This window comes from Oncorhynchus nerka, linkage group LG2 (assembly GCF_034236695.1).
Source record: "Oncorhynchus nerka isolate Pitt River linkage group LG2, Oner_Uvic_2.0, whole genome shotgun sequence".
NCBI lineage: Eukaryota > Metazoa > Chordata > Actinopteri > Salmoniformes > Salmonidae > Oncorhynchus > Oncorhynchus nerka.
The window spans coordinates 97,736,889-97,759,011 of NC_088397.1; the positions used below are offsets into that span (position 1 = coordinate 97,736,889).

General features: G+C 46.5%; 2 protein-coding genes across 3 annotated transcripts in view; one reads left to right on the top strand and one right to left on the bottom strand.

Annotated features, from left to right (window-relative positions):
- The first annotated feature begins 3,627 nt into the window (after positions 1-3,627).
- Positions 3,628-21,572, top strand: ippk (inositol 1,3,4,5,6-pentakisphosphate 2-kinase). The gene is made up of 15 exons (XM_029650107.2): positions 3,628-3,867; positions 4,334-4,393; positions 4,984-5,079; positions 5,362-5,428; positions 5,900-6,024; positions 7,384-7,473; positions 9,284-9,342; positions 9,878-9,950; positions 11,174-11,302; positions 14,648-14,780; positions 16,002-16,137; positions 17,975-18,077; positions 18,277-18,356; positions 18,546-20,208; positions 21,001-21,572. The coding sequence occupies exons 1-14, from the start codon at positions 3,787-3,789 to the stop codon at positions 18,784-18,786; spliced, it is 1,473 nt and encodes a 490-aa protein (XP_029505967.1). The 5' UTR covers positions 3,628-3,786; the 3' UTR covers positions 18,787-20,208; positions 21,001-21,572.
- Positions 21,526-22,123, bottom strand: part of cenpp (centromere protein P) — a 228,831-nt gene continuing 228,233 nt past the window's right edge. For both annotated transcript variants that reach the window (XM_065004572.1, XM_065004571.1), the window contains exons 8-9: positions 21,969-22,060; positions 21,526-21,796 (exon numbers count right to left, since the gene is read on the bottom strand). In XM_065004572.1, the coding sequence (XP_064860644.1) occupies positions 21,678-21,796; positions 21,969-22,060 (211 nt within the window). In that variant the 3' untranslated portion in view covers positions 21,526-21,677. The remainder of the gene's footprint in view (positions 21,797-21,968; positions 22,061-22,123) is intronic.

The window sequence follows — 22,123 nt, forward strand, 5'->3', positions numbered from 1 at the left end:
GTTCTTCAGGCAGAAATGTGCATCCTGTAGCTCTAACTCCAAAAAGTTCTGGGACACTGTAAAGTCCATGGAGAATAAGAGCACCTCCTCCCAGCTGCCCACTGCACTGAGGACAGGTAACACAGTCACCACTGATAAATCCATGATAATCGAAAACTTCAACAAGCATTTCTCAACGGCTGGCCATGCCTTCCTCCTGGTTACTCCAACCTCGGCCAACAGCTCCGCACCCCCCGCAGCTACTTACCCAAGCCTCCCCAGCTTCTCCTTTACACAAATCCAGATAGCAGATGTTCTGAAAGAGCTGCAAAACCTGGACCTGTACAAATAAACTGGGCTTGACAATCTGGACCCTCTATTTCTGAAACTATCCGCCGCCATTGTCGCAACCCCTATTACCAGCCTGTTCAACCTCTCTTTCATATCGTCTGAGATCCCCAAGGACTGGAAAGCTGCCGCAGTCATCCCCCTCTTCAAAGGGGGAGACACTCTGGACCCAAACTGTTACAGACCTATATCCATCCTGCCCTGCCTATCTAAGGTCTTCGAAAGCCAAGTCAACAAACAGATCACTGACCATCTCGAATCCCACCGTACCTTCTCCGCTGTGCAATCTAGTTTCCGAGCCGGTCACGGGTGCACCTCAGCGACGCTCAAGGTACTAAACGATATCATAACCGCCATTGATAAAAGACAGTACCCATGCTTCACAGTAGCTATGGTGTTCTTTGGATGCAACTCAGCATTCTTTGTCCTCCAAACATGACGACTTGAGTTTTTACCAAAAAGTTATATTTTGGTTTCATCTGACCATATGACATTCTCCCAATCTTCTTCTGGATCATCCAAATGCTCTCTAGCAAACTTCAGACGGGCCTGGACATGTACTGGCTTAAGCAGGGGGACACGTCTGGCACTGCAGGATTTGAGTCCCTGGCGGCGTAGTGTGTTACTGATGGTAGGCTTTGTTACTTTGGTCCCAGCTCTCTGCAGGTCATTCACTAGGTCCCTCCGTGTGGTTCTGGGATTTTTGCTCACCGTTCTTGTGCTCATTTTGATCTTGCGTGGAGCCCCAGATCGAGGGAGATTATCAGTGGTCTTGTATGTCTTCCATTTCCTAATAATTGCTCCCACAGTTGATTTCTTCAAACCATGCTGCTTACCTATTGCAGATTCAGTCTTCCCAGCCTGGTGCAGGTCTACAATTTTGTTTCTGGTGTCCTTTGACAGCTCTTTGGTCTTGGCCGTAGTGGAGTTTGGAGTGTGACTGTTTGAGGTTGTGGACAGGTGTCTTTTATACTGATAACAAGTTCAAACATGTGCCATTAATACAGGTAACACGTGGAGGACAGAGGAGCCTCTTAAAGAAGAAGTTACAGGTCTGTGAGAGCCAGAATTCTTGCTTGTTTGTAGGTGACCAAATACTTATTTTCCACCATAATATGCAAATAAATTCATAAAAAATCCTACAATGTGATTTTCTGTATTTTTTTCTTCTCATTTTGTCTGTTATAGTTGAAGTGAACCTATGATGAAAATTACAGGCCTCTCTCATCTTTTTAAGTGGGAGAACTTGCACAATTGGTGGCTGACTAAATACTTTTTTGCCCCACTGTATCAATGATGTCGCTCTTGCTGCTGGTGATTCCCTGATCCACCTCTATGCAGACAACACCATTCTGTATACTTCTGGCCCTTCCTTGGACACTGTGCTATCTAACCTCCAAACAAGCTTCAATGCCATACAACACTCCTTCCGTGGCCTCCAACTGCTCTTAAATGCTAGTAAAATCAAATGCATGCTTTTCAACCGTTCGCTGCCTGCACCCGCATGCCCGACTAGCATCACCACCCTGGACGGTTCCGACCTAGAATATGTGGACATCTATAAGTACCTAGGTGTCTGGCTAGACTGTAAACTCTCCTTCCAGACTCATATCAAACATCTCCAATTCAAAATCAAATCTAGAATCGGCTTTCTATTTCGCAACAAAGCATCCTTCACTCACACCGCCAAACTTACCCTAGTAAAACTGGCTATCCTACCGATCCTCGACTTCGGCGATGTCATCTACAAAATAGCTTCCAATACTCTACTCAGCAAACTGGATGCAGTTTATCACAGTGCCATCCGTTTTGTCACTAAAGCACCTTATACCACCCACCACTGCGACCTGTATGCTCTAGTCGGCTGGCCCTCGCTACATATTCGTCGCCAGACCCACTGGCTCCAGGTCATCTACAAGTCCATGCTAGGTAAAGCTCCGCCTTATCTCAGTTCACTGGTCACGATGGCAACACCCACCCGTAGCACGCGCTCCAGCAGGTGTATCTCACTGATCATCCCTAAAGCCAACACCTCATTTGGCCGCCTTTCCTTCCAGTTCTCTGGAAGACTTTTATCTGGAGACTTTTATCTCCCTCACCAACTTTAAACATCTGCTACCTGAGCAGCTAACCGATCGCTGCAGCTGTACATAGTCCATCGGTAAATAGCCCACCCAATTTACCTACCTCATCCACATATTGTTTTTATTTATTTACTTTTCTGCTCTTTTGCACACCAGTATCTCAACCTGCACATGACCATCTGATCATTTATCACTCCAGTGTTAATCTGCTAAATTGTAATTATTCGCCTACCTCCTCATGCCTTTTGCACACATTGTATATAGACTCCCCCTTTTTTCTACTGTGTTATTGACTTGTTTATTGTTTACTCCATGTGTAACTCTGTGTTGTTGTCTGTTCACACTGCTATGCTTTATCTTGGCCAGGTCGCAGTTGTAAATGAGAACTTGTTCTCAACTAGCCTACCTGGTTAAATAAAGGTGAAATCAAATTTAAAACAAATAAAGTACAATATATACAATTGCCAATGGTGTGTGTGTAAGTGAGTGGTTGTGTGCATAGATGGTGATAATGAGGGGTGTTGAGAGGTGCCAAAACAAACAGGCCTAGGTGTGTCCCATTTTGCTGACGACACTTCCGGCTCTGCCCACCGATATCCTATTGAGGAAAACAAGAGCAAAGAGACAGAATACGGCAGATGGAGTGGGAGGGTTGTCACAGCTTCCAACTGTGTGGCAACAGTTTGGGGTAGGGCCTTTCCTAATTCAGCACAATGCCCCCGTACACAAAACGAGGTCTGTACAGAAATGGTTTGTCGCGATCAGTGTGGAAGAACTTGACTAGCCTGCACCAAGCCCTGCCCTCAACTCCATTGAACACCTTTGGGATTAATTGTAACGCCGACTGCGAACCAGGCCTAATCGCCTAACATCAGTGCCTGACTTCACTAATGCTCTTGTGGTCACAGCAATGTTCCAACATCTAGTGGAAAGCCTTCCCAGACTTGTGGAGGTTGTTATAGCAACTCCATATTAACGCCCATTATTTTTGGAATTAGATGTTCGACTGGCAGTTGTTCACATACTTTTAGTCATGTAGTGTATCTTAGATCGCAGAACACATTCTCTTGGGGCACTGTCATTAGAATAACACGTGCGATTGGCAACAGTTTTCCATCCTCTTTGGATTGGCTGCCGAAAATATCCAAGTACCGTTACGTCTGACTGAAGTATCCAATGAAAATTGCATCTAAAAACATCTGACCAATACGATGAGAGTGGGCGGGACATCCTCCAGAAAGCAATAGTTCTTTGGTGTCAGTCAGTAGCTTAACAATTATTGTCTTAGCTTCAGAACTTGTGTGTGTTAGCCTGGCAAAGTTGCTGGAGTTAATAAACTATATAGATTAATTTGCCTACAACGTACAGTTCTGTTATGGAACTGGACAAAATGGACGAGAACGACTGGAAATACCACGGAGAGGGCAACAAAAGCCTAGTGGTTTCTAATGTCCAGGTGAGCTAGCTAATGTTAGGTCAGTAAGCTAAAATCTTGGTAGCTAGCATATGCTACTAACTAGCTAGGTAGCTAATATATTAGCTAGCTGGTCAGGTTGTCTGGCGTCGTCCAGGTCTGTAAAAGCAAAAAGTGGAAAGTAAAATATTGTTTATTTTACTTGTCACTAGATTGTTTGCCTAGTAGTCAACTGATTTATTGTGTTTTTTTTCTCCCCCACATCAGTTGCTAGCTACCAAATATCAAGCTAGCGTCGTAGCTAACGTTAGCCACATTTAGTGCCTTGGAAATTAAACTAGCAATTTATTTACGGTAGCAAGCAAGCTAGCTAGCTAACTTTAACCTTGCTGAGTTATCACATGGGTTACAGCAAATGACTCTCACTCCACCTTTTTAAATGTATATTTAGGTACCTTCTTTAAAATGATTTCCCATGCTGATATTTTTCAACACTCTTCCTATCCAGCACGCCAGAGTCCTTCGGCTCCTGAAGTATTCTACAGAAGATGCCGAAAACTCGCATAAGGTTAGAAAATCTTTTCCCTTGTCCCATTAGTTGACCCCCCCCCCCTCATAACAATTACAACCATAAACTGTCAGATCTTGGTTTGGTAACAAAATATATGCTCCTAAATCGAAATGTCTTAAGAATTGGTTTATTCTGTGAATCGTTTAGTGTCTTTTTTATTATGATTAATCAACAACTCAATCCAACTCCCTGTATTGGTGTGTGTTTCCATGTGATCATTTAAAAGGAATTTTTTTTTTGGGGGGGCAGGGGGATTTCGTTTTTGGAAATCAACATTTGGGTGAGCAAGGCAAGGCGGAGTAACGTTACGTTGCCACCATATTCTGATCTTTGGTCATTTTTTGTTGTATTTTTCCTCACTAAAGGTTTATGGGAGGGGTTAGCTGATCCCAGATCTGTCCATTTACTTGTGTAAGGCGCTCAAAGGTCCAGTTTAGGATGAATGGCTTTCATTGACTGCTTGTATCAACCAAGCGAGTGAAGGCACAAACACAAGTATCCCGTCATTGCATTTACACAGAGCTCTGAAAAAATGAACACTCCAGGATTGTCCCAGAAACCTAATTTCTCTGTTTCTTCTCTTCCAGACAACAGAACAAGCTTTTCGCCACATACAGAACATAGTTGACTATAGTCAAAATGTCATGAAGCCACTGCTGGGGGAGAAATTTGTCCACAACGGAGTAAGATATATATATATATATATATATATATATATATATATATATATATATATATATATATATTCTGTGCTAACCATGTTGTTGTAAATAGCATGGAACCTTTCCCCCAATATGTTATGAGGTTAACTGTTTGGTTAAAAGACAGTTCTTTTGCCACATGTTACTAATAAAGTTATCAAATCCAGTTGAAAGGTTATGGTCAATTCTGTTCCCTGATACAGCTTTGTATGATAGTATATGCTATAGATACACCAATCAATCAATGCATTATTGTTTGTGTAGGAGGCTGTGAAGCTCCCCCTGGACTTTGTCCGACAGCTGTCATTGAAGGTTCAGCAGGAAAGGCCAGGTACGTGTGTCGCCTTTTTAGTTGTCAGGGTTTGGCATCTTCAGGTTGTCATGAAATATGACACATCACATTTCCTTGTGTTGTTGTGGAATACATCAGCAGACTAAGCTGTGGGGCGTGTGGACGTGTGAAGTTAGTGGTGACAGAATGCTATCTACAGGTAGTGGAATCTACAGTCTACGTGTAATGGAACTCTAAATTGCTTTGTATTTATTTCATCATTATGAGGAAAGGACTTCTTTATGACTATAGTTAAAACCTACACATCAACGGCCAGTTCCCAGACACGGGTGATCACAGTCGGGGATTGAAAATCAGTCTCCAAGGAGATTCTCTGTTGAAAGAGCTGTTTAGTTCAGAACTAGGCTCAATGTGTCTGGGGGGGGAAAAAGGGCCCCAAATGTCTGTGACTGAAGTTGTCGTGAATGTGTTATAACAACCCATCTGTCTGTGTGTTCCATGTCATGGCAGAATCTCGCTGTGACAAAGTGATGGATACGTTTAGTGGATGTGCCTTATGTCTGCCTAACCTCACCCAGCTCTCCTCCTGCTGCTGCTGCAGAGAACACAGACCTCCTCTCTGTATAGAGATTAAGGTACAGTCTCGGTCCTCTCCCTATAGAGATTAAGGTACAGTCTCGGTCCTCTCCCTATAGAGATTAAGGTACAGTCTTTGGGCCCTGGTAAAAAGTAGCACGCACACACTACCGTTCAAAAGTTTGGGGTCACTTAGAAAGGTCCTTGTTTTTGTCCATTAAAATAACATCAAAGGCCAGCATCCCGGAGTTGCCTCTTCACAGTTTGACGTTGAGACTGGTGTTTTGCGGGTATTATTTAATGAAGCTGCCAGTTGAGGACTTGTGAGGCGTCTGTTTCTCAAACTAGACTCTCTAATGTACTTGTCCTCTTGCTCAGTTGTTGACCGGGGCCTCCCACTCCTCTTTCTATTCTGGTTAGGGCCAGTTTACGCTGTTCTGTGAAGGGAGTAGTACACAACGTTGTACGAGATCTTCAGTTTCTTGGCAATTTTTAGAATGTAATAGCCTTCATTTCTCAGAACAAGAATAGACTGACGACTTTCAGAAAATGTCTGTTTCTGGCCATTTTGAGCCTGTAATTGAACCCACAAATGCTGATGCTCCAGATACTCAACTAGTCTAAATAAGGCCAGTTCTATTGCTTCTTTAATCAGAACAACAGTTTTCAGCTGTGCTAACATAATTGCAAAAGGGTTTTCTAAAGATCAATTATCATTTTAAAATGGTAAACTTGGATTAGCTAACACAACGTGCCATTGGAACACAGGACTGATGGTTGCTGATAATGGGCCTCTGTACGCCTATGTAGATATTCCATTAAAAATCAGCCGTTTCCAGCTACAATAGTAATTTACAACATTAACAATGTCTCTACACTGTATTTCTGATCAATTTGATGTTATTTTAATGGACACAAAAAATGTGCTTTTCTTTCAAACACAAGGACATTTCTAAGTGACCCCAAACTTTTGAGAGGGAGAGAGACCGACCATTTGGGACGGCCTCAGTCATCTCCCCATTTTATACATTTTTAAGGATGGAGCTATAGTTGTAGAAGAGTAGGAAGTTAAAGCTCATTGAGAAACACTGTAGAACCGGTTCTCGAAACCAATTTACATTCCTGGTTAAACAATGATTGAATAAACAGTAAACTTGACGAGTTTTTTTTTTATTTTATTTTTTTAAATATACAAATACACAGACCGTGAAAAGACAATGTGATGACACTCCTTTTATACGGACCTGGGTTATTGAAGACAGGATTAAAGGACAACTGAGTTAGAAGTCATGGGGGTTTTTGATGTCAAGCGATAAAGGGACAAGTGTGTTTTTTTTAGCTAAAAAAAATAACCGTTTTGTTGAATCCACTTAATCAAGTCAGCCACAGTGACTCACTTCTGGTCTCGTGTTTTACAGCCCAAATGTGGATTTCTGCCGTCCTCTAGACACGTTACGAAAGAAATCAAGAACCAGGTGTGCCGCTTCTGCATGCATCAACATTTTAAGGTGAGTTCACATTGTTTAGGGATCGACGTTCGAATAACCTGTCGTACTACATTAGTTTGATGACCTTAAGGGTTCTTCAATGAGAAATGACGTGTACATTACCTAAACAAATAGAACAGAGCACACCTCTGCTTCACTTGACTGGTCCTTTTGACTATACCAGAGAATAGACTGGGGGCTAGGACATCTACCAGAGAATAGACTGGAGGCTAGGACATCTACCAGAGAATAGACTGGGGGTTAGGACATCTACCAGAGAATAGACTGGGGGCTAGGACATCTACCAGAGAATAGACTGGGGGTTAGGACATCTACCAGAGAATAGACAGGGGTTAGGACATCTACCAGAGAATAGACAGGGGCTAGGACATCTACCAGAGAATAGACTGGGGGCTAGGACATCTACCAGAGAATAGACAGGGGTTAGGACATCTACCAGTGAATAGACAGGGGCTAGGACATCTACCAGAGAATAGACAGGGGCTAGGGCATCTACCAGAGAATAGACTGGGGGTTAGGACATCTACCAGAGAATAGACAGGGGTTAGGACATCTACCAGAGAATAGACTGGGGGCTAGGACATCTACCAGTGAATAGACAGGGGCTAGGACATCTACCAGAGAATAGACTGGGGGCTAGGACATCTACCAGAGAATAGACTGGGGGTTAGGACATCTACCAGAGAATAGACAGGGGTTAGGACATCTACCAGAGAATAGACTGGGGGCTAGGACATCTACCAGTGAATAGACTGGGGGCTAGGACATCTACCAGAGAATAGACTGGGGGTTAGGACATCTACCAGAGAATAGACTGGAGGTTAGGACATCTACCAGAGAATAGACTGGGGGTTAGGACATCTACCAGAGAATAGACAGGGGTTAGGACATCTACCAGAGAATAGACTGGGGGTTAGGACATCTACCAGAGAATAGACTGGGGGCTAGGACATCTACCAGTGAATAGACTGGGGGCTAGGACATCTACCAGAGAATAGACTGGGGGTTAGGACATCTACCAGAGAATAGACTGGGGGTTAGGACATCTACCAGAGAATAGACTGGAGGTTAGGACATCTACCAGAGAATAGACTGGGGGTTAGGACATCTACCAGAGAATAGACAGGGGTTAGGACATCTACCAGAGAATAGACTGGGGGTTAGGACATCTACCAGAGAATAGACTGGGGGTTAGGACATCTACCAGAGAATAGACTGGGGGGGACATCTACCTAGGACATCTACCAGAGAATAGACTGGGGGTTAGGACATCTACCAGAGAATAGACTGGGGGTTAGGACATCTACCAGAGAATAGACTGGGGGCTAGGACATCTACCAGAGAATAGACTGGGGGTTAGGACATCTACCAGAGAATAGACTGGGGGCTAGGACATCTACCAGAGAATAGACTGGGGGCTAGGACATCTACCAGAGAATAGGCTGGGGGTTAGGACATCTACCAGAGAATAGACTGGGGGTTAGGACATCTACCAGAGAATAGACTGGGGGTTAGGACATCTACCAGAGAATAGACTGGGGTTAGGACATCTACCAGAGAATAGACTGGGGGTTAGGACATCTACCAGAGAATAGACTGGGGGTTAGGACATCTACCAGAGAATAGACTGGGGGTTAGGACATCTACCAGAGGATAGACTGGGGGTTAGGACATTACTAGGAGCCAGGCATTTGTTATTGTGAAAGTTGAGTGTTGTGATCAGTGTCTGCCCCCTGGTGGTGAGACTGGAGAACTGCGCCGGGTGGAGACAAACGGACTGAGTTTTGTGCTCTTCTCTCTAACTCAACAGTTGGCCCATGGGAAGTGGAAACGGCTGAGCCGGTACTGTCCCTTGGACCTGTTCTCAGGGTAAGTGACAGTACACGTCACCTGCCCAGTTATCAGTTCAATTCAAGGGGCTTTTATTGACATGGGAAACATATTTACATTTTCCAAAACAAGTGAAATAGATGATAAACAAAAAAAGAACACAAAAGTGCACAAAATTTCCAAAATAATGGAGACCTTTTACATCATATGTGTATATATAAATATATATATATACAGTGTTGTAACGATGTGCAAATAGTTCAAGTACAAAAGGGGAAAATAAATAAACATGGGTTGTATTTACAAATGGTGTTTTGTTCTTCGATGGTTGACCTTGTGGCAACAGGTCGCACATCTTGCTGCTGTGATTGTCACCATCTTGTGGTACACATGGTATATCTACAACAGGTCGCACATCTTGCTGCTGTGATTGTCACCATCTTGTGGTACACATGGTATATCTACACCCATTGATCTGGCCATGTTCAGATCTCGGTGGCTCTCTAGTCTGTATATGATTCCACAGCATGTGGATAAAGTGCCATGTGTTCTCAGCCTGAATCTCTCTGCTTAGGAACAAACAGAGAATGTCCCTAGCCATCAAGCACTTGATAGAGGAACCTCAAAACAACTTTAAAATCTTCAAGGTATGTATCTCTGCGGTACCCATTCTGCAACAGTAGTCATCACGTTGCATTGCACAATTTATTATTTCACTCTGACCTGTCTGTCTCTATCCAGACTGGATCTATAGCTGTCGGGGTTATTAAACCTGTCTGTCTCTATCCAGACTGGATCTATAGCTGTCAGGTTTAATAACCCTGTCTGTCTCTTAAACCTGTCTGTCTCTATCCAGACTGGATCTATAGCTGTCAGGTTTAATAACCCTGTCTGTCTCTATCCAGACTGGATCTATAGCTGTCAGGTTTAATAACCCTGTCTGTCTCTATCCAGACTGGATCTATAGCTGTCGGGTTTAATAACCCTGTCTGTCTCTATCCAGACTGGATCTATAGCTGTCAGGGTTATTAAACCTGTCTGTCTCTATCCAGACTGGATCTATAGCTGTCAGGTTTAATAACCCTGTCTGTCTCTATCCAGACTGGATCTATAGCTGTCAGGTTTAATAACCCTGTCTGTGTCTATCCTGTCTGTCTCTATCCAGACTGGATCTATAGCTGTCGGGTTTAATAACCCTGTCTGTCTCTATCCTGTCTGTCTCTATCCAGACTGGATCTATAGCTGTCAGGTTTAATAACCCTGTCTGTCTCTATCCAGACTGGATCTATAGCTGTCAGGTTTAATAACCCTGTCTGTCTCTATCCTGGTCTCTTCCAGACTAATAACCTGTCTCTATCCTGTCTGTCTCTATCCAGACTGGATCTATAGCTGTCAGGGTTAATAACCCTGTCTGTCTCTATCCAGACTGGATCTATAGCTGTCAGGGTTATTAACCCTGTCTGTCTCTATCCAGACTGGATCTATAGCTGTCAGGGTTATTAAACCTGTCTGTCTCTATCCAGACTGGATCTATAGCTGTCAGGGTTATTAAACCTGTCTGTCTCTATCCAGACTGGATCTATAGCTGTCAGGTTTAATAACCCTGTCTGTCTCTATCCAGACTGGATCTATAGCTGTCGGGTTTAATAACCCTGTCTGTCTCTATCCAGACTGGATCTATAGCTGTCAGGTTTATTAAACCTGTCTGTCTCTATCCAGACTGGATCTATAGCTGTCAGGGTTATTAAACCTGTCTGTCTCTATCCTGTCTGTCTCTAACCTGTCTGTCTATCCAGGGTGGAGAGTGTATCTACAGCTGTAAGGATGATGCCGACGTGTTGCAGGACCTGGATGAATTGGCTCTATCCAGGGTGGAGAGTGTATCTACAGCTGTAAGGATGATGCCGACGTGTTGCAGGACCTGGATGAATTGGCTCAGCATCTACGGCCATACTTCCTCCCTAGTGGCAGCCTTATGAACGGACACCAGTCCAGTAAGGTTGGTATCCACATTATATCCTAAATGACACCCTGTATAGTGCACTACTATTGACCAAAGCCCTGAGGGGGCTCTCGAACTCAACTCTGGACCTCAGCTGGATAAAGGGAGGGAGGGAGGGAGCTGGATAAAGGGAGGGAGGGAGGGAGCTGGATAAAAGGGAGGGAGGGAGGGAGCTGGATAAAGGGAGGGAGGGAGCTGGATAAAGGGAGGGGGGGAGCTGTCATTCTCAACGGACTCTAAAGACACTTTGTTTCCTTGCTGTTTTGAGGTGAAGTTAAGCCAATCAGAAATACGATCAGACATCACTACATTTGCATTGCAGGCCAGGTAGCCTATAGACTTGTAGATACGTAATCAGGTGCGTGTCCTTACTCAACATTGACAATGAAGAAATGAAATGAAATAAACCAGAACTAGCGTAGGTTGTGAGCTCTGCAAACAACGCGCCCACTCCGACAACGGTAAACGACTGTAATAATATTCAACTGAATTAACAGACATGACCGTAACCAAACGTTGTAGATTAGAAATTAAGGGAATTAGCAGGATGCTACTGGTGATTGATGTGTAATGGGGAATTGGTAGACACTATCAATTTAAAGGGAAAACAATGAATACGCCCAAAATGGCGAGATGGAGGAAGTGCATTTTTAGCACACTCCCATCGTTGGACCGGGGCGTCCCTGTGGGCCCATTCAATGACCACTGAGACCGGGGCGTCCCTGCGGGCCCATTCAATGACCACTGAGACCGGGGCGTCCCTGTGCGCCCATACAATGACCACTGAGACCGGGGCATCCCTGCGGGCCCATTCAATGGATTAGTCCACTGAGACCGGGGCGTCCCTGCGGGCCCATTCAATGGATTAGTCCACTGAGACCGGGGCGTCCCTGCGGGCCCATTCAATTGATTAGTCCACTGAGACCGGGGCGTCCCTGCGGGCCCATTCAATGACCACTGAGACCGGGGCGTCCCTGCGGGCCCATTCAATGACCACTGAGACCGGGGCGTCCCTGCGGGCCCATTCAATGACCACTGAGACCGGGGCGTCCCTGCGGGCCCATTCAATGACCACTGAGACCGGGGCGTCCCTGCGGGCCCATTCAATGACCACTGAGACCGGGGCGTCCCTGCGGGCCCATTCAATGACCACTGAGACCGGGGCGTCCCTGTGCGCCCATACAATGACCACTGAGACCGGGGCGTCCCTGCGGGCCCATTCAATGGATTAGTCCACTGAGACCGGGGCGTCCCTGCGGGCCCATTCAATGGATTAGTCCACTGAGACCGGGGCGTCCCTGCGGGCCCATTCAATGGATTAGTCCACTGAGACCGGGGCGTCCCTGCGGGCCCATTCAATGGATTAGTCCACTGAGACCGGGGCGTCCCTGCGGGCCCATTCAATGGATTAGTCCACTGAGACCGGGGCGTCCCTGCGGGCCCATTCAATGGATTAGTCCACTGAGACCGGGGCGTCCCTGCGGGCCCATTCAATGACCACTGAGACCGGGGCATCCCTGCGGGCCCATTCAATGGATTAGTCCACTGAGACCGGGGCGTCCCTGCGGGCCCATTCAATTGATTAGTCCACTGAGACCGGGGCGTCCCTGCGGGCCCATTCAATGACCACTGATTGATTAGTCCATTCTGTCCAGACCGGGCGTCCCTGCGGGCCCATTCAATGACCACTGAGACCGGGGCGTCCCTGCGGGCCCATTCAATGACCGGCGTCCCTGCGGGCCCATTCAATGACCACTGAGACCGGGGCGTCCCTGCGGGCCCATTCAATGGATTAGTCCACTGAGACCGGGGCGTCCCTGCGGGCCCATTCAATGGATTAGTCCACTGAGACCGGGGCGTCCCTGCGGGCCCATTCAATGGATTAGTCCACTGAGACCGGGGCGTCCCTGCGGGCCCATTCAATGGATTAGTCCACTGAGACCCGGGCATCCCTGCGGGCCCATTCAATGGATTAGTCCACTGAGACCGGGGCGTCCCTGCGGGCCCATTCAATGGATTAGTCCACTGAGACCGCTGTGAATCAATCCTTGTGTGCCATGAAAAAAATGTAATCTATTTGTGACTGCACCACTAAAGAATCTTGGTCTACCAACTGCCTATCAAACAATTAAAATGGGGTCAGCCCTACATTTGGAACATATCCTGTCTCTTTCTGTTTTAATGGCCCTGTACAGCCAGGGGACGAGCCTCTGTGTCTGCTTCCTCCTTGGGAATTTTTCCTGGTCACTGTGCTTCTGCTTGCTCTCTGGGGTTGACGCCGGGTTACTGTAAAGCTCTCTGGGGTTTACGCCGGGTTACTGTAAAGCTCTCTGGGGTCGACGCCGGGTTACTGTAAAGCTCTCTGGGGTCGACGCCGGGTTACTGTAAAGCTCTCTGGGGTCGTCGCCGGGTTACTGTAAAGCTCTCTGGGGTCGTCGCCGGGTTACTGTAAAGCTCTCTGCCGGGTTACTGTAAAGCTCTCTGGGGTCGTCGCCGGGTTACTGTAAAGCTCTCTGCCGGGTTACTGTAAAGCTCTCTGGGGTCGTCGCCGGGTTACTGTAAAGCTCTCTGGGGTCGTCGCCGGGTTACTGTAAAGCTCTCTGCCGGGTTACTGTAAAGCTCTCTGCCGGGTTACTGTAAAGCTCTCTGGGGTCGTCGCCGGGTTACTGTAAAGCTCTCTGCCGGGTTACTGTAAAGCTCTCTGGGGTCGACGCCGGGTTACTGTAAAGCTCTCTGCCGGGTTACTGTAAAGCTCTCTGGGGTCGACGCCGGGTTACTGTAAAGCTCTCTGCCGGGTTACTGTAAAGCTCTCTGGGGTCGACGCCGGGTTACTGTAACACAATGACTACTGCTGATATAAAAAGGTGTTTATAAATACATTTAATTGATTGGTGAGGATTCTGACATCTCAACCCTATGGGCCTTGGTCAAATGGAACCCTATTCCCTATGGGCCCTGGTCAAATGGAACCCTATTCCCTCTGGGCCTTGGTCAAATGGAACCCTATTCCCTATGGGACCTGGTCAAATGGAACCCTATTCCCTCTGGGACCTGGTCAAATGGAACCCTATTCCCTCTGGGCCCTGGTCAAATGGAACCCTATTCCCTCTGGGCCCTGGTCAAATGGAACCCTATTCCCTCTGGGCCCTGGTCAAATGGTATCCTATTCCCTCTGGGCCCTGGTCAAATGGAACCCTATTCCCTCTGGGCCCTGGTCAAATGGCCCCCTATTCCCTATGTGCCCTGGTCAAAAGTAGTGCACTACATAGGGAACAGGGTACAGTTTGAGACAGTCTTAATGTTCTGTCCTCCTTTCCTGTAACCTTCTGTTTAAACCCCCAGGTGGTTCTGAATGAGTTGATCCAGGTGATGGTGAGTGCCCTGTTGAGCTCCTGGGACCCCAGGAAGACTCACCTGTCTGAGGGCAGAGTGAGGTGTGAGACCAGCCTCCTGCACCGGGACCTGCTACGCAACAGTGAGAGACAGGGATACTTGGCGTGGAGAATAAAAATTAAAAAAAGGCTCATGCATGCTTTATAACAAGCTATACAGCATTATAAACCGGGTGGTTCGAGCCCTGAATGCTGATTGGCTGACAGCCGTGGTATATCAGACCGTATACCACAACATTTATTTTTTTTGCTCTAATTATGCTGGTAACCAGTTTATGATAGCAATAAGGCACCCTGGGGGTTTCTGGGATATGACCAATATACCACAGCTAAGGGATGTATCCAGGCACTTTGTGTTGCGTCGTGTCTAAGAACAGCCCCTAGCCGTGGTATATTGGCCATATACCACACTTCCTTCGTGCCTTATTGCTTAATTTTATTGAATGTGTTACCAAAATATAAACGCAACCATTTCCAAGATTTTACCGTGTGACAGTTCATATAAGGAAATCGGTCAATTTAAATAAATTGAATTTAGGTCCCTGGATTTCCTAGATTTTTCACACGGGAATACAGGTATACATCTGTTGGTCACAGATACCTTTTAAAAGTGTCCGTAGATTTATGTCTGTCCGTACCATGAACCGGATCGCCACCATGGGGCACTTGGTTCACAACGTTGACGTCAGCAAACCGCTCTCCCACACAACATACACGTGGTCTGAGGTTCTGAGGCCGGTTGGACGTAAATTCAAAATTCAAGGAAACTACTTTGGAGGATTATTATAGAGCAATTAACATTAAATTCTCTGGCGGACATTCCTGCAGTCAGCAATGCCAATTACACACTCCCTTAACTTTAGACATCTGTGGCAAAACGGCACATTTTTGTGGATCCCAGCACAAGGTGCACTTGTGTAATGATCATGCTGTTTTTTTTTATCAGCTTCTTGATAATGCCACACCTGTCAGGTGGATGGATTATCTTGACAAAGGAGAAATGCTCACGGACAGGGATGTAAACACATGTGAGAGAGAGAGAAGCTTTGTGTGTCTGGAACATTTTTGATTTCAGTTCATGAACCACGGGACCAACATTTTTACATGTTGTATTTGATATTATATTGTATTTGATATTATATTGTATTTTATATTATGTTGTATTTTATATTTTTTGTTCAGTGTAGTTTGACGCTTTCATAAGAATAACACAAACAAACAAACCTTAAAACATTTACATTTTATATATTTAAATCTTATCAACGTCAATATTTGTATTTTTTTTTAAAATATTATCTTTACAGCTAACCACGGCCTACCCAAAGATTGCGTCCTGGACAAAATTCTGGGGACTCAGATGTTGGATAATTTAGACATCGAGGGGTTAAACCCCCTGTTTAAACGAGTGGAGCGGCATCTACAGGACTTTCCTAAAGAGAGGTGAGAACCACAATACTGTTATTCAGTGGTTTCATTTGGCGTGTAATAACCTAGGTAGACCACTAGATGGTGTGTAATAACCTAGGTATACCACTAGATGGCGTGTAATAACCTAGGTAGACCACTAGATGGCGTGTAATAACCTAGGTAGACCACTGGATGGCGTGTAATAACCTAGGTAGACCACTGGACGGCGTGTAATAACCTAGGTAGACCACTGGACGGCGTGTAATAACCTAGGTAGACCACTAGACTGCCTGTAATAACCTAGGTAGACCACTAGACTGCCTGTAATAACCTAGGTAGACCACTAGACTGCCTGTAATAACCTAGGTAGACCACTAGACTGCCTGTAATAACCTAGGTAGACCACTAGATGGCGTGTAATAACCTAGGTAGACCACTAGACGGCCTGTAATAACCTAGGTAGACCACGTGTAATAACCTAGGTAGACCACTAGACTGCCTGTAATAACCTAGGTAGACCACTAGACGGCGTGTAATAACCTAGGTAGACCACTAGATGGCGTGTAATAACCTAGGTAGACCACTAGACGGCGTGTAATAACCTAGGTAGACCACTAGACGGCCTGTAATAACCTAGGTAGACCACGTGTAATAACCTAGGTAGACCACTAGATGGCGTGTAATAACCTAGGTAGACCACTAGACGGCGTGTAATAACCTAGGTAGACCACTGGACGGCCTGTTATAACCCAGGTAGACCACTGGATGGCGTGTAATAACCCAGGTAGACCACTGGACCGCGTGTAATAACCTAGGTAGACCACTGGACCGCGTGTAATAACCTAGGTAGACCACTAGATGGCGTAAGCACAGAATTGTCTAGAATGTAATTGTCTGCTGTAGAGTTAAGATTTCCCTTCACTGGAACTAAAAGGAGCTTATCCCAAACCATGAAAACCAGCCCCAGACCATTATTTCTCCTCCACCAAACTTTACAGTTGGCACTATGCATTGGAGCGGGTAGCGATCTCCTGGCATCCACCAAACCCAGATTTGTCCGTCGGACTGCCAGATGGTGAAGCGTGATTCATCACTCCAGAGAACGTGTTTCCACTGCTCCAGAGTTCAATGGCGGCGAGCTTAACACCACTCCAGTCCACGTTTGGCATTGCGCATGGTGATCTTATGCTTGTGTGCGGCTGCTCTGCCATGGAAGCCCATTTCTCCCGATAAACAGTTATTGTGCTGACGTTGCTTCTAGAGGCAGTTTGGAACTCAGTAGTGAGTGTTGCAACCGAGGACAGACGTTTTTATGCGCTTCAGCACTCGCTGGTCCCGTTCTGTGAGCGTGTCCGGCCTACCACTTCGCGGCTGAGCCGTTGTTGCTCCTAGACATTACCACTTCACAATAACAACACTTACAGTTGACCTGGGCAGCTCTAGCAGGGTAGAAATTTGACAAACTACCTTGTTGGAAAGGTAGCATCCTATGACGGTGCCACGTTGAAAGTCACTGAGCTCTTCAGTACGGGCCATTCTACTGCCAGTGTTTGTCTATGGAGATTGCATGGCGGTGTGCTCGATTTTATACACCTGTCTAGACGAATCCACTAATTTGAAGGGGTGTCCGTCCTTCTAAATTGTTGTGACCATGTCAGACCATGAGACATCCCCAAAAAATCGATCTTCTCACAAACGTCTGTAGCATCTGAATGGTTTTGCCCCCCCCCCCCCCGTTTGGATACAAACGCCAGCTGTACTTCCCAAGTTATATATAAATATATATCTATCTTAAACATTTTTTGACTAATGAAAACAAATACCAAAATATGATTTATTTTTTTCTCTTCTTATGACTGTCTGCTTGTAGAAGTAGCCTTCAGATTGACGGACCGTACAGCCACAGCTTCCTGGAGAAGATCCAGAAGTGTCCGACTGAAGACGACGGCTCTATCGAGTACGCTGTCGGAAAGGTGAGAACCCTCTTCTTCCTTACCACGCACGCAACTCTGTAAAACCTGAATTTATTTACACAAGGCTCCATAAATATACATTATATTGCTTTACAACCTGTGTGGGGAACAACAAGCACTTAAACAAATCCACTTTATTAGACATTAGACAAAAAAAAAAAAAGAAGCTTATTTGTCTAATATGGCTGTTTCTCATCAGGTCCACCAGTACAGAGTTGCCATGACAGCCAAGGACTGCTCTATCATGATCACCATAGCAACCTGTGGGGAGGAGGACGGGTGAGGACCTAGTTGAATTCTACCTAGTTGGCCTCTGTAGTGCTACAGTCCACTCCTTGTACTGTTAGCACAAAAAGACTGGTTCCCAGGCTAACCAGTCACTACTATATACTGACCCTCATTCTTCTCCCCTGTGTACTGCCTACACTGAGCAGACCCTCATTCTTCTCCCCTGTGTACTGCCTACAGGTTGGACCAGAGCCTGGAGATCCAGCCATCGAAGCCTCGCTTCACCTACTCCGTGTCCATCCTAGACCTGGACCCTAAACCCTACGAGAGCATCCCTCACCAGAGCAGACTGGACTCCAAGATAGTCAACCACTACCTGAGGAGCACCCTGCCCAACAACCAGGAACTAGCCAATCAGAGTGTCTTCCTGGGCTGGGACAGAGAAGGAGAGGACTGTACTCTGGTGTTCCATCCTGTATAACCACTCCTTCTGCTGTCTGGCCTTCCCGCTTGGTGTTACCTACACTCTCCCTCCCCCGTACCCTAACCCCTCCCTCCCCCGTACCCTAACCCCCTCCCTCCCTCCCCCGTACCCTAACCCCCTCCTACTATCCCCAGACTGAACGCTGCTGTGGAACTGATAGAGCAAAATTGAATGAACTGAACTGGGAAAAATCCTTTAAAAAAAAAAGAAAAAGATTTGCCATATTATATAACCTGAGTTTAGGAAACGGAGTGCTGTGTCCCTAATGGCTCCCTATGGGCCTTGGTCAAAGGTAGTGCACTATATAGGTAACAGGGTGCCATTTGGGGAGCTATGGTGGCACATATAACCCCGGGGTCTTCTGAAGCGCATACCAGGAAGTGACGTCTTATGGTGCGAGGCTCTGAGAGACCAGGGATACAATCAAGAGTTTCTTTGGATTCCCAGGCTCCTCTCCCCCAGCATCCATCTCGTCTCCCCCAGCATCCCCAGCCTCCATCTCGTCTCCCCCAGCATCCCCAGCCTCCATCTCGTCTCCCCCAGCCTCCATCTCGTCTCCCCCAGCATCCCCAGCCTCCATCTCTCATCCCCAGCCTCCATCTCCTCTCCCCCAGCATCCATCTCGTCTCCCCCAGCATCCCCAGCCTCCATCTCGTCTCCCCCAGCATCCCCAGCCTCCATCTCGTCTCCCCCAGCCTCCATCTCGTCTCCCCCAGCATCCCCAGCCTCCATCTCTCATCCCCAGCCTCCATCTCCTCTCCCCAGCCTCCATCTCGTCTCCCCCAGCCTCCATCTCCTCTCCCCCAGCCTCCATCTCAACACGTCAGAGGGAAGGGAGAACGAGAGCATTTCAGTAGATCTAACTACCTAGGAACTTTCTTCCCCAATGCTCTCCTCCTCACGGCCCTCTGAAAACGTTGAGGTCGCAGGTCAATGAGGAAAGACTTCATGCGCCCCCCCAGGGGGGTACAACGGAGACCGTGAGGGACTAAAAGTGTTGACTCTACGCTTGCTTGTGGTGTGTTTTCAGTATATTGACCAGCGGAGTGATGGCTGGAACAGAAACGGTTCCCTATGTAGCACTAATCAGAGAACAGGATGCCATTTTACCCAGCCTCTCCTCCAGTGAGGGGGGGGGGAATAGTACCTAAAGGGTGTCTAATCCAATGAGAGGGGCCGAAACCTAAAATGTCTGACTTGAATATCTGTCGTGTTGGGACTTGCCCTGTTGATTAAGTGGAAAACCCATTTCATGCAAGTTGTCAGGGACCCCCGGCCGTTCCGTGTGTTTGATATATTGCAGAGCTGGCACACCCCAGTCAACTCTGGGGGTCCCTGAGGAGAGGTTTAAACCCCCTGCTGTAGGGAGTCCCTGAGGAGAGGTTTAAACCCCCTGCTGTAGGGAGGTCCTGAGGAGAGGTTTAAACCCCCCTGAGGGAGTAAACCCCTGCTGTAGGGAGTCCCTGAGGAGAGGTTTAAACCCCCTGCTGTAGGGAGTCCCTGAGGAGAGGTTTAAACCCCCTGCTGTAGGGAGTCCCTGAGGAGAGGTTTAAACCCCCTGCTGTAAGGAGTCCCTGAGGAGAGGTTTAAACCCCCTGCTGTAGGGAGTCCCTGAGGAGAGGTTTAAACCCCCTGCTGTAGGGAGTCCCTGAGGAGAGGTTTAAACCCCTGCTGTAAGGAAGGGAGTCTGTAGGGAGTCCCTGAGGAGAGGTTTAAACCCCCTGCTGTAGGGAGTCCCTGAGGAGAGGTTTAAAGTAGGGAGTCCCTGAGGAGAGGTTTAAACCCCTGCTGTAAGGAGGTCCTGAGGAGAGGTTTAAACCCCTGCTGTAGGGAGTCCCTGAGGAGAGGTTTAAACCCCCCTGCTGTAGGGAGTCCCTGAGGAGAGGTTTAAACCCCCTGCTGTAGGGAGTCCTGAGGAGAGGTTTAAACCCCCTGCTGTAGGGAGTCCCTGAGGAGAGGTTTAAACCCCCTGCTGTAGGAGTCCCTGAGGAGAGGTTCCCTGAGGAGAAACCCCCCTGTTGTAGGGAGTCCCTGAGGAGAGGTTTAAACCCCCTGTTGTAGGGAGTCCCTGAGGAGAGGTTTAAACCCCTGCTGTAGGGAGTCCTGAGGAGAGGTTTAAACCCCTGCTGTAGGAGTCCCTGAGGAGAGTCCTGTAGGGAGTCCCTGAGGAGAGGTTTAAACCCCCTGCTGTAAGGGAGTCCCTGAGGAGAGGTTTAAACCCACTGCTGTAGGGAGTCGGAAGACCCAGTAACATGGAAACATAGTGAAGCAAACCACTGATCTGAATAACAATTTATGACTGTATTAACCAACACTGTGTGTCCCAAATGGCACCCTATTCCCTATATAGTACACTTATTTTGACAAGAGCCCTATTCTCTATATAGTGCACTACTTTAGACCAGAGCCCCTCCCCTCCACAGGGCGGTGCACAATTGGCCGTCGTTGTAAAATAAGAAATTGTTCTTAACTGACTTACCTGGTTAAATTAAATAGGACTCTGGTGATGAAAAGGAGAGGCTTTTATGTCGGGAATTGGGTGCCATTTTAGACTCAAACTAAATCACACGCACTGAGAGAGAGACCTAAGATAACACTTGTGTGTACAGTATAAACTAATTACATTGGACGTTGCTATTTAGCATTTTTGTATTTAAAATCTTTTTATTTTTCTAGATCTTCAACTAATGCTATATTGACATACATACAGATGGCATTAACAGATATTTATAAATGTTTAAGAGTAAAGAATTGTTTATATTTAATAAACTGATGACAGAGAATGTTCTGGAGGTTTCTTGACCAAGTCTTCAGACAATTAAAAACATTATTTTGTTTTTGTTTTTAGTTTTGAGGGAAATATTCCATTAAAGTTTGAAAGAAACTTGTTAAACAGCCACGGACTGTATTACAGTGTCAATAGAAGCCTCTGCTCCGAGGATCCTCAGAAGACTCTGGAAGGAGTCGGGGGCATTCTCGATCACCTTCCTGCTGTCCATCTCGAGCACTGCAAAAACAAAACAAGCTCTTTATTTGTGATATCAGGTGTTTGCTAGAATATGTTGTGGCAAATGCCAGTTGGTCTCAGCATGATTTGAAAAGCACAGTTGTTTGATTTCACCGATCTGTCAAAAGGTAAGAGATTATTGCGACGGGGAGTTATTTCAACATGGTCTCACCCTTCTCAGGCATCTTGGTAAGGAGGTCTATCTTGGGTGTGATATCCCCCTCGTTGGTCACCTCAATGTTCCAGTAGATCGTCAGAGCACACCTGGATCCAATCACAGCTCTGTTACCACTGTGGATCTCTCGTATCAGCCAATCAAGACTGGGC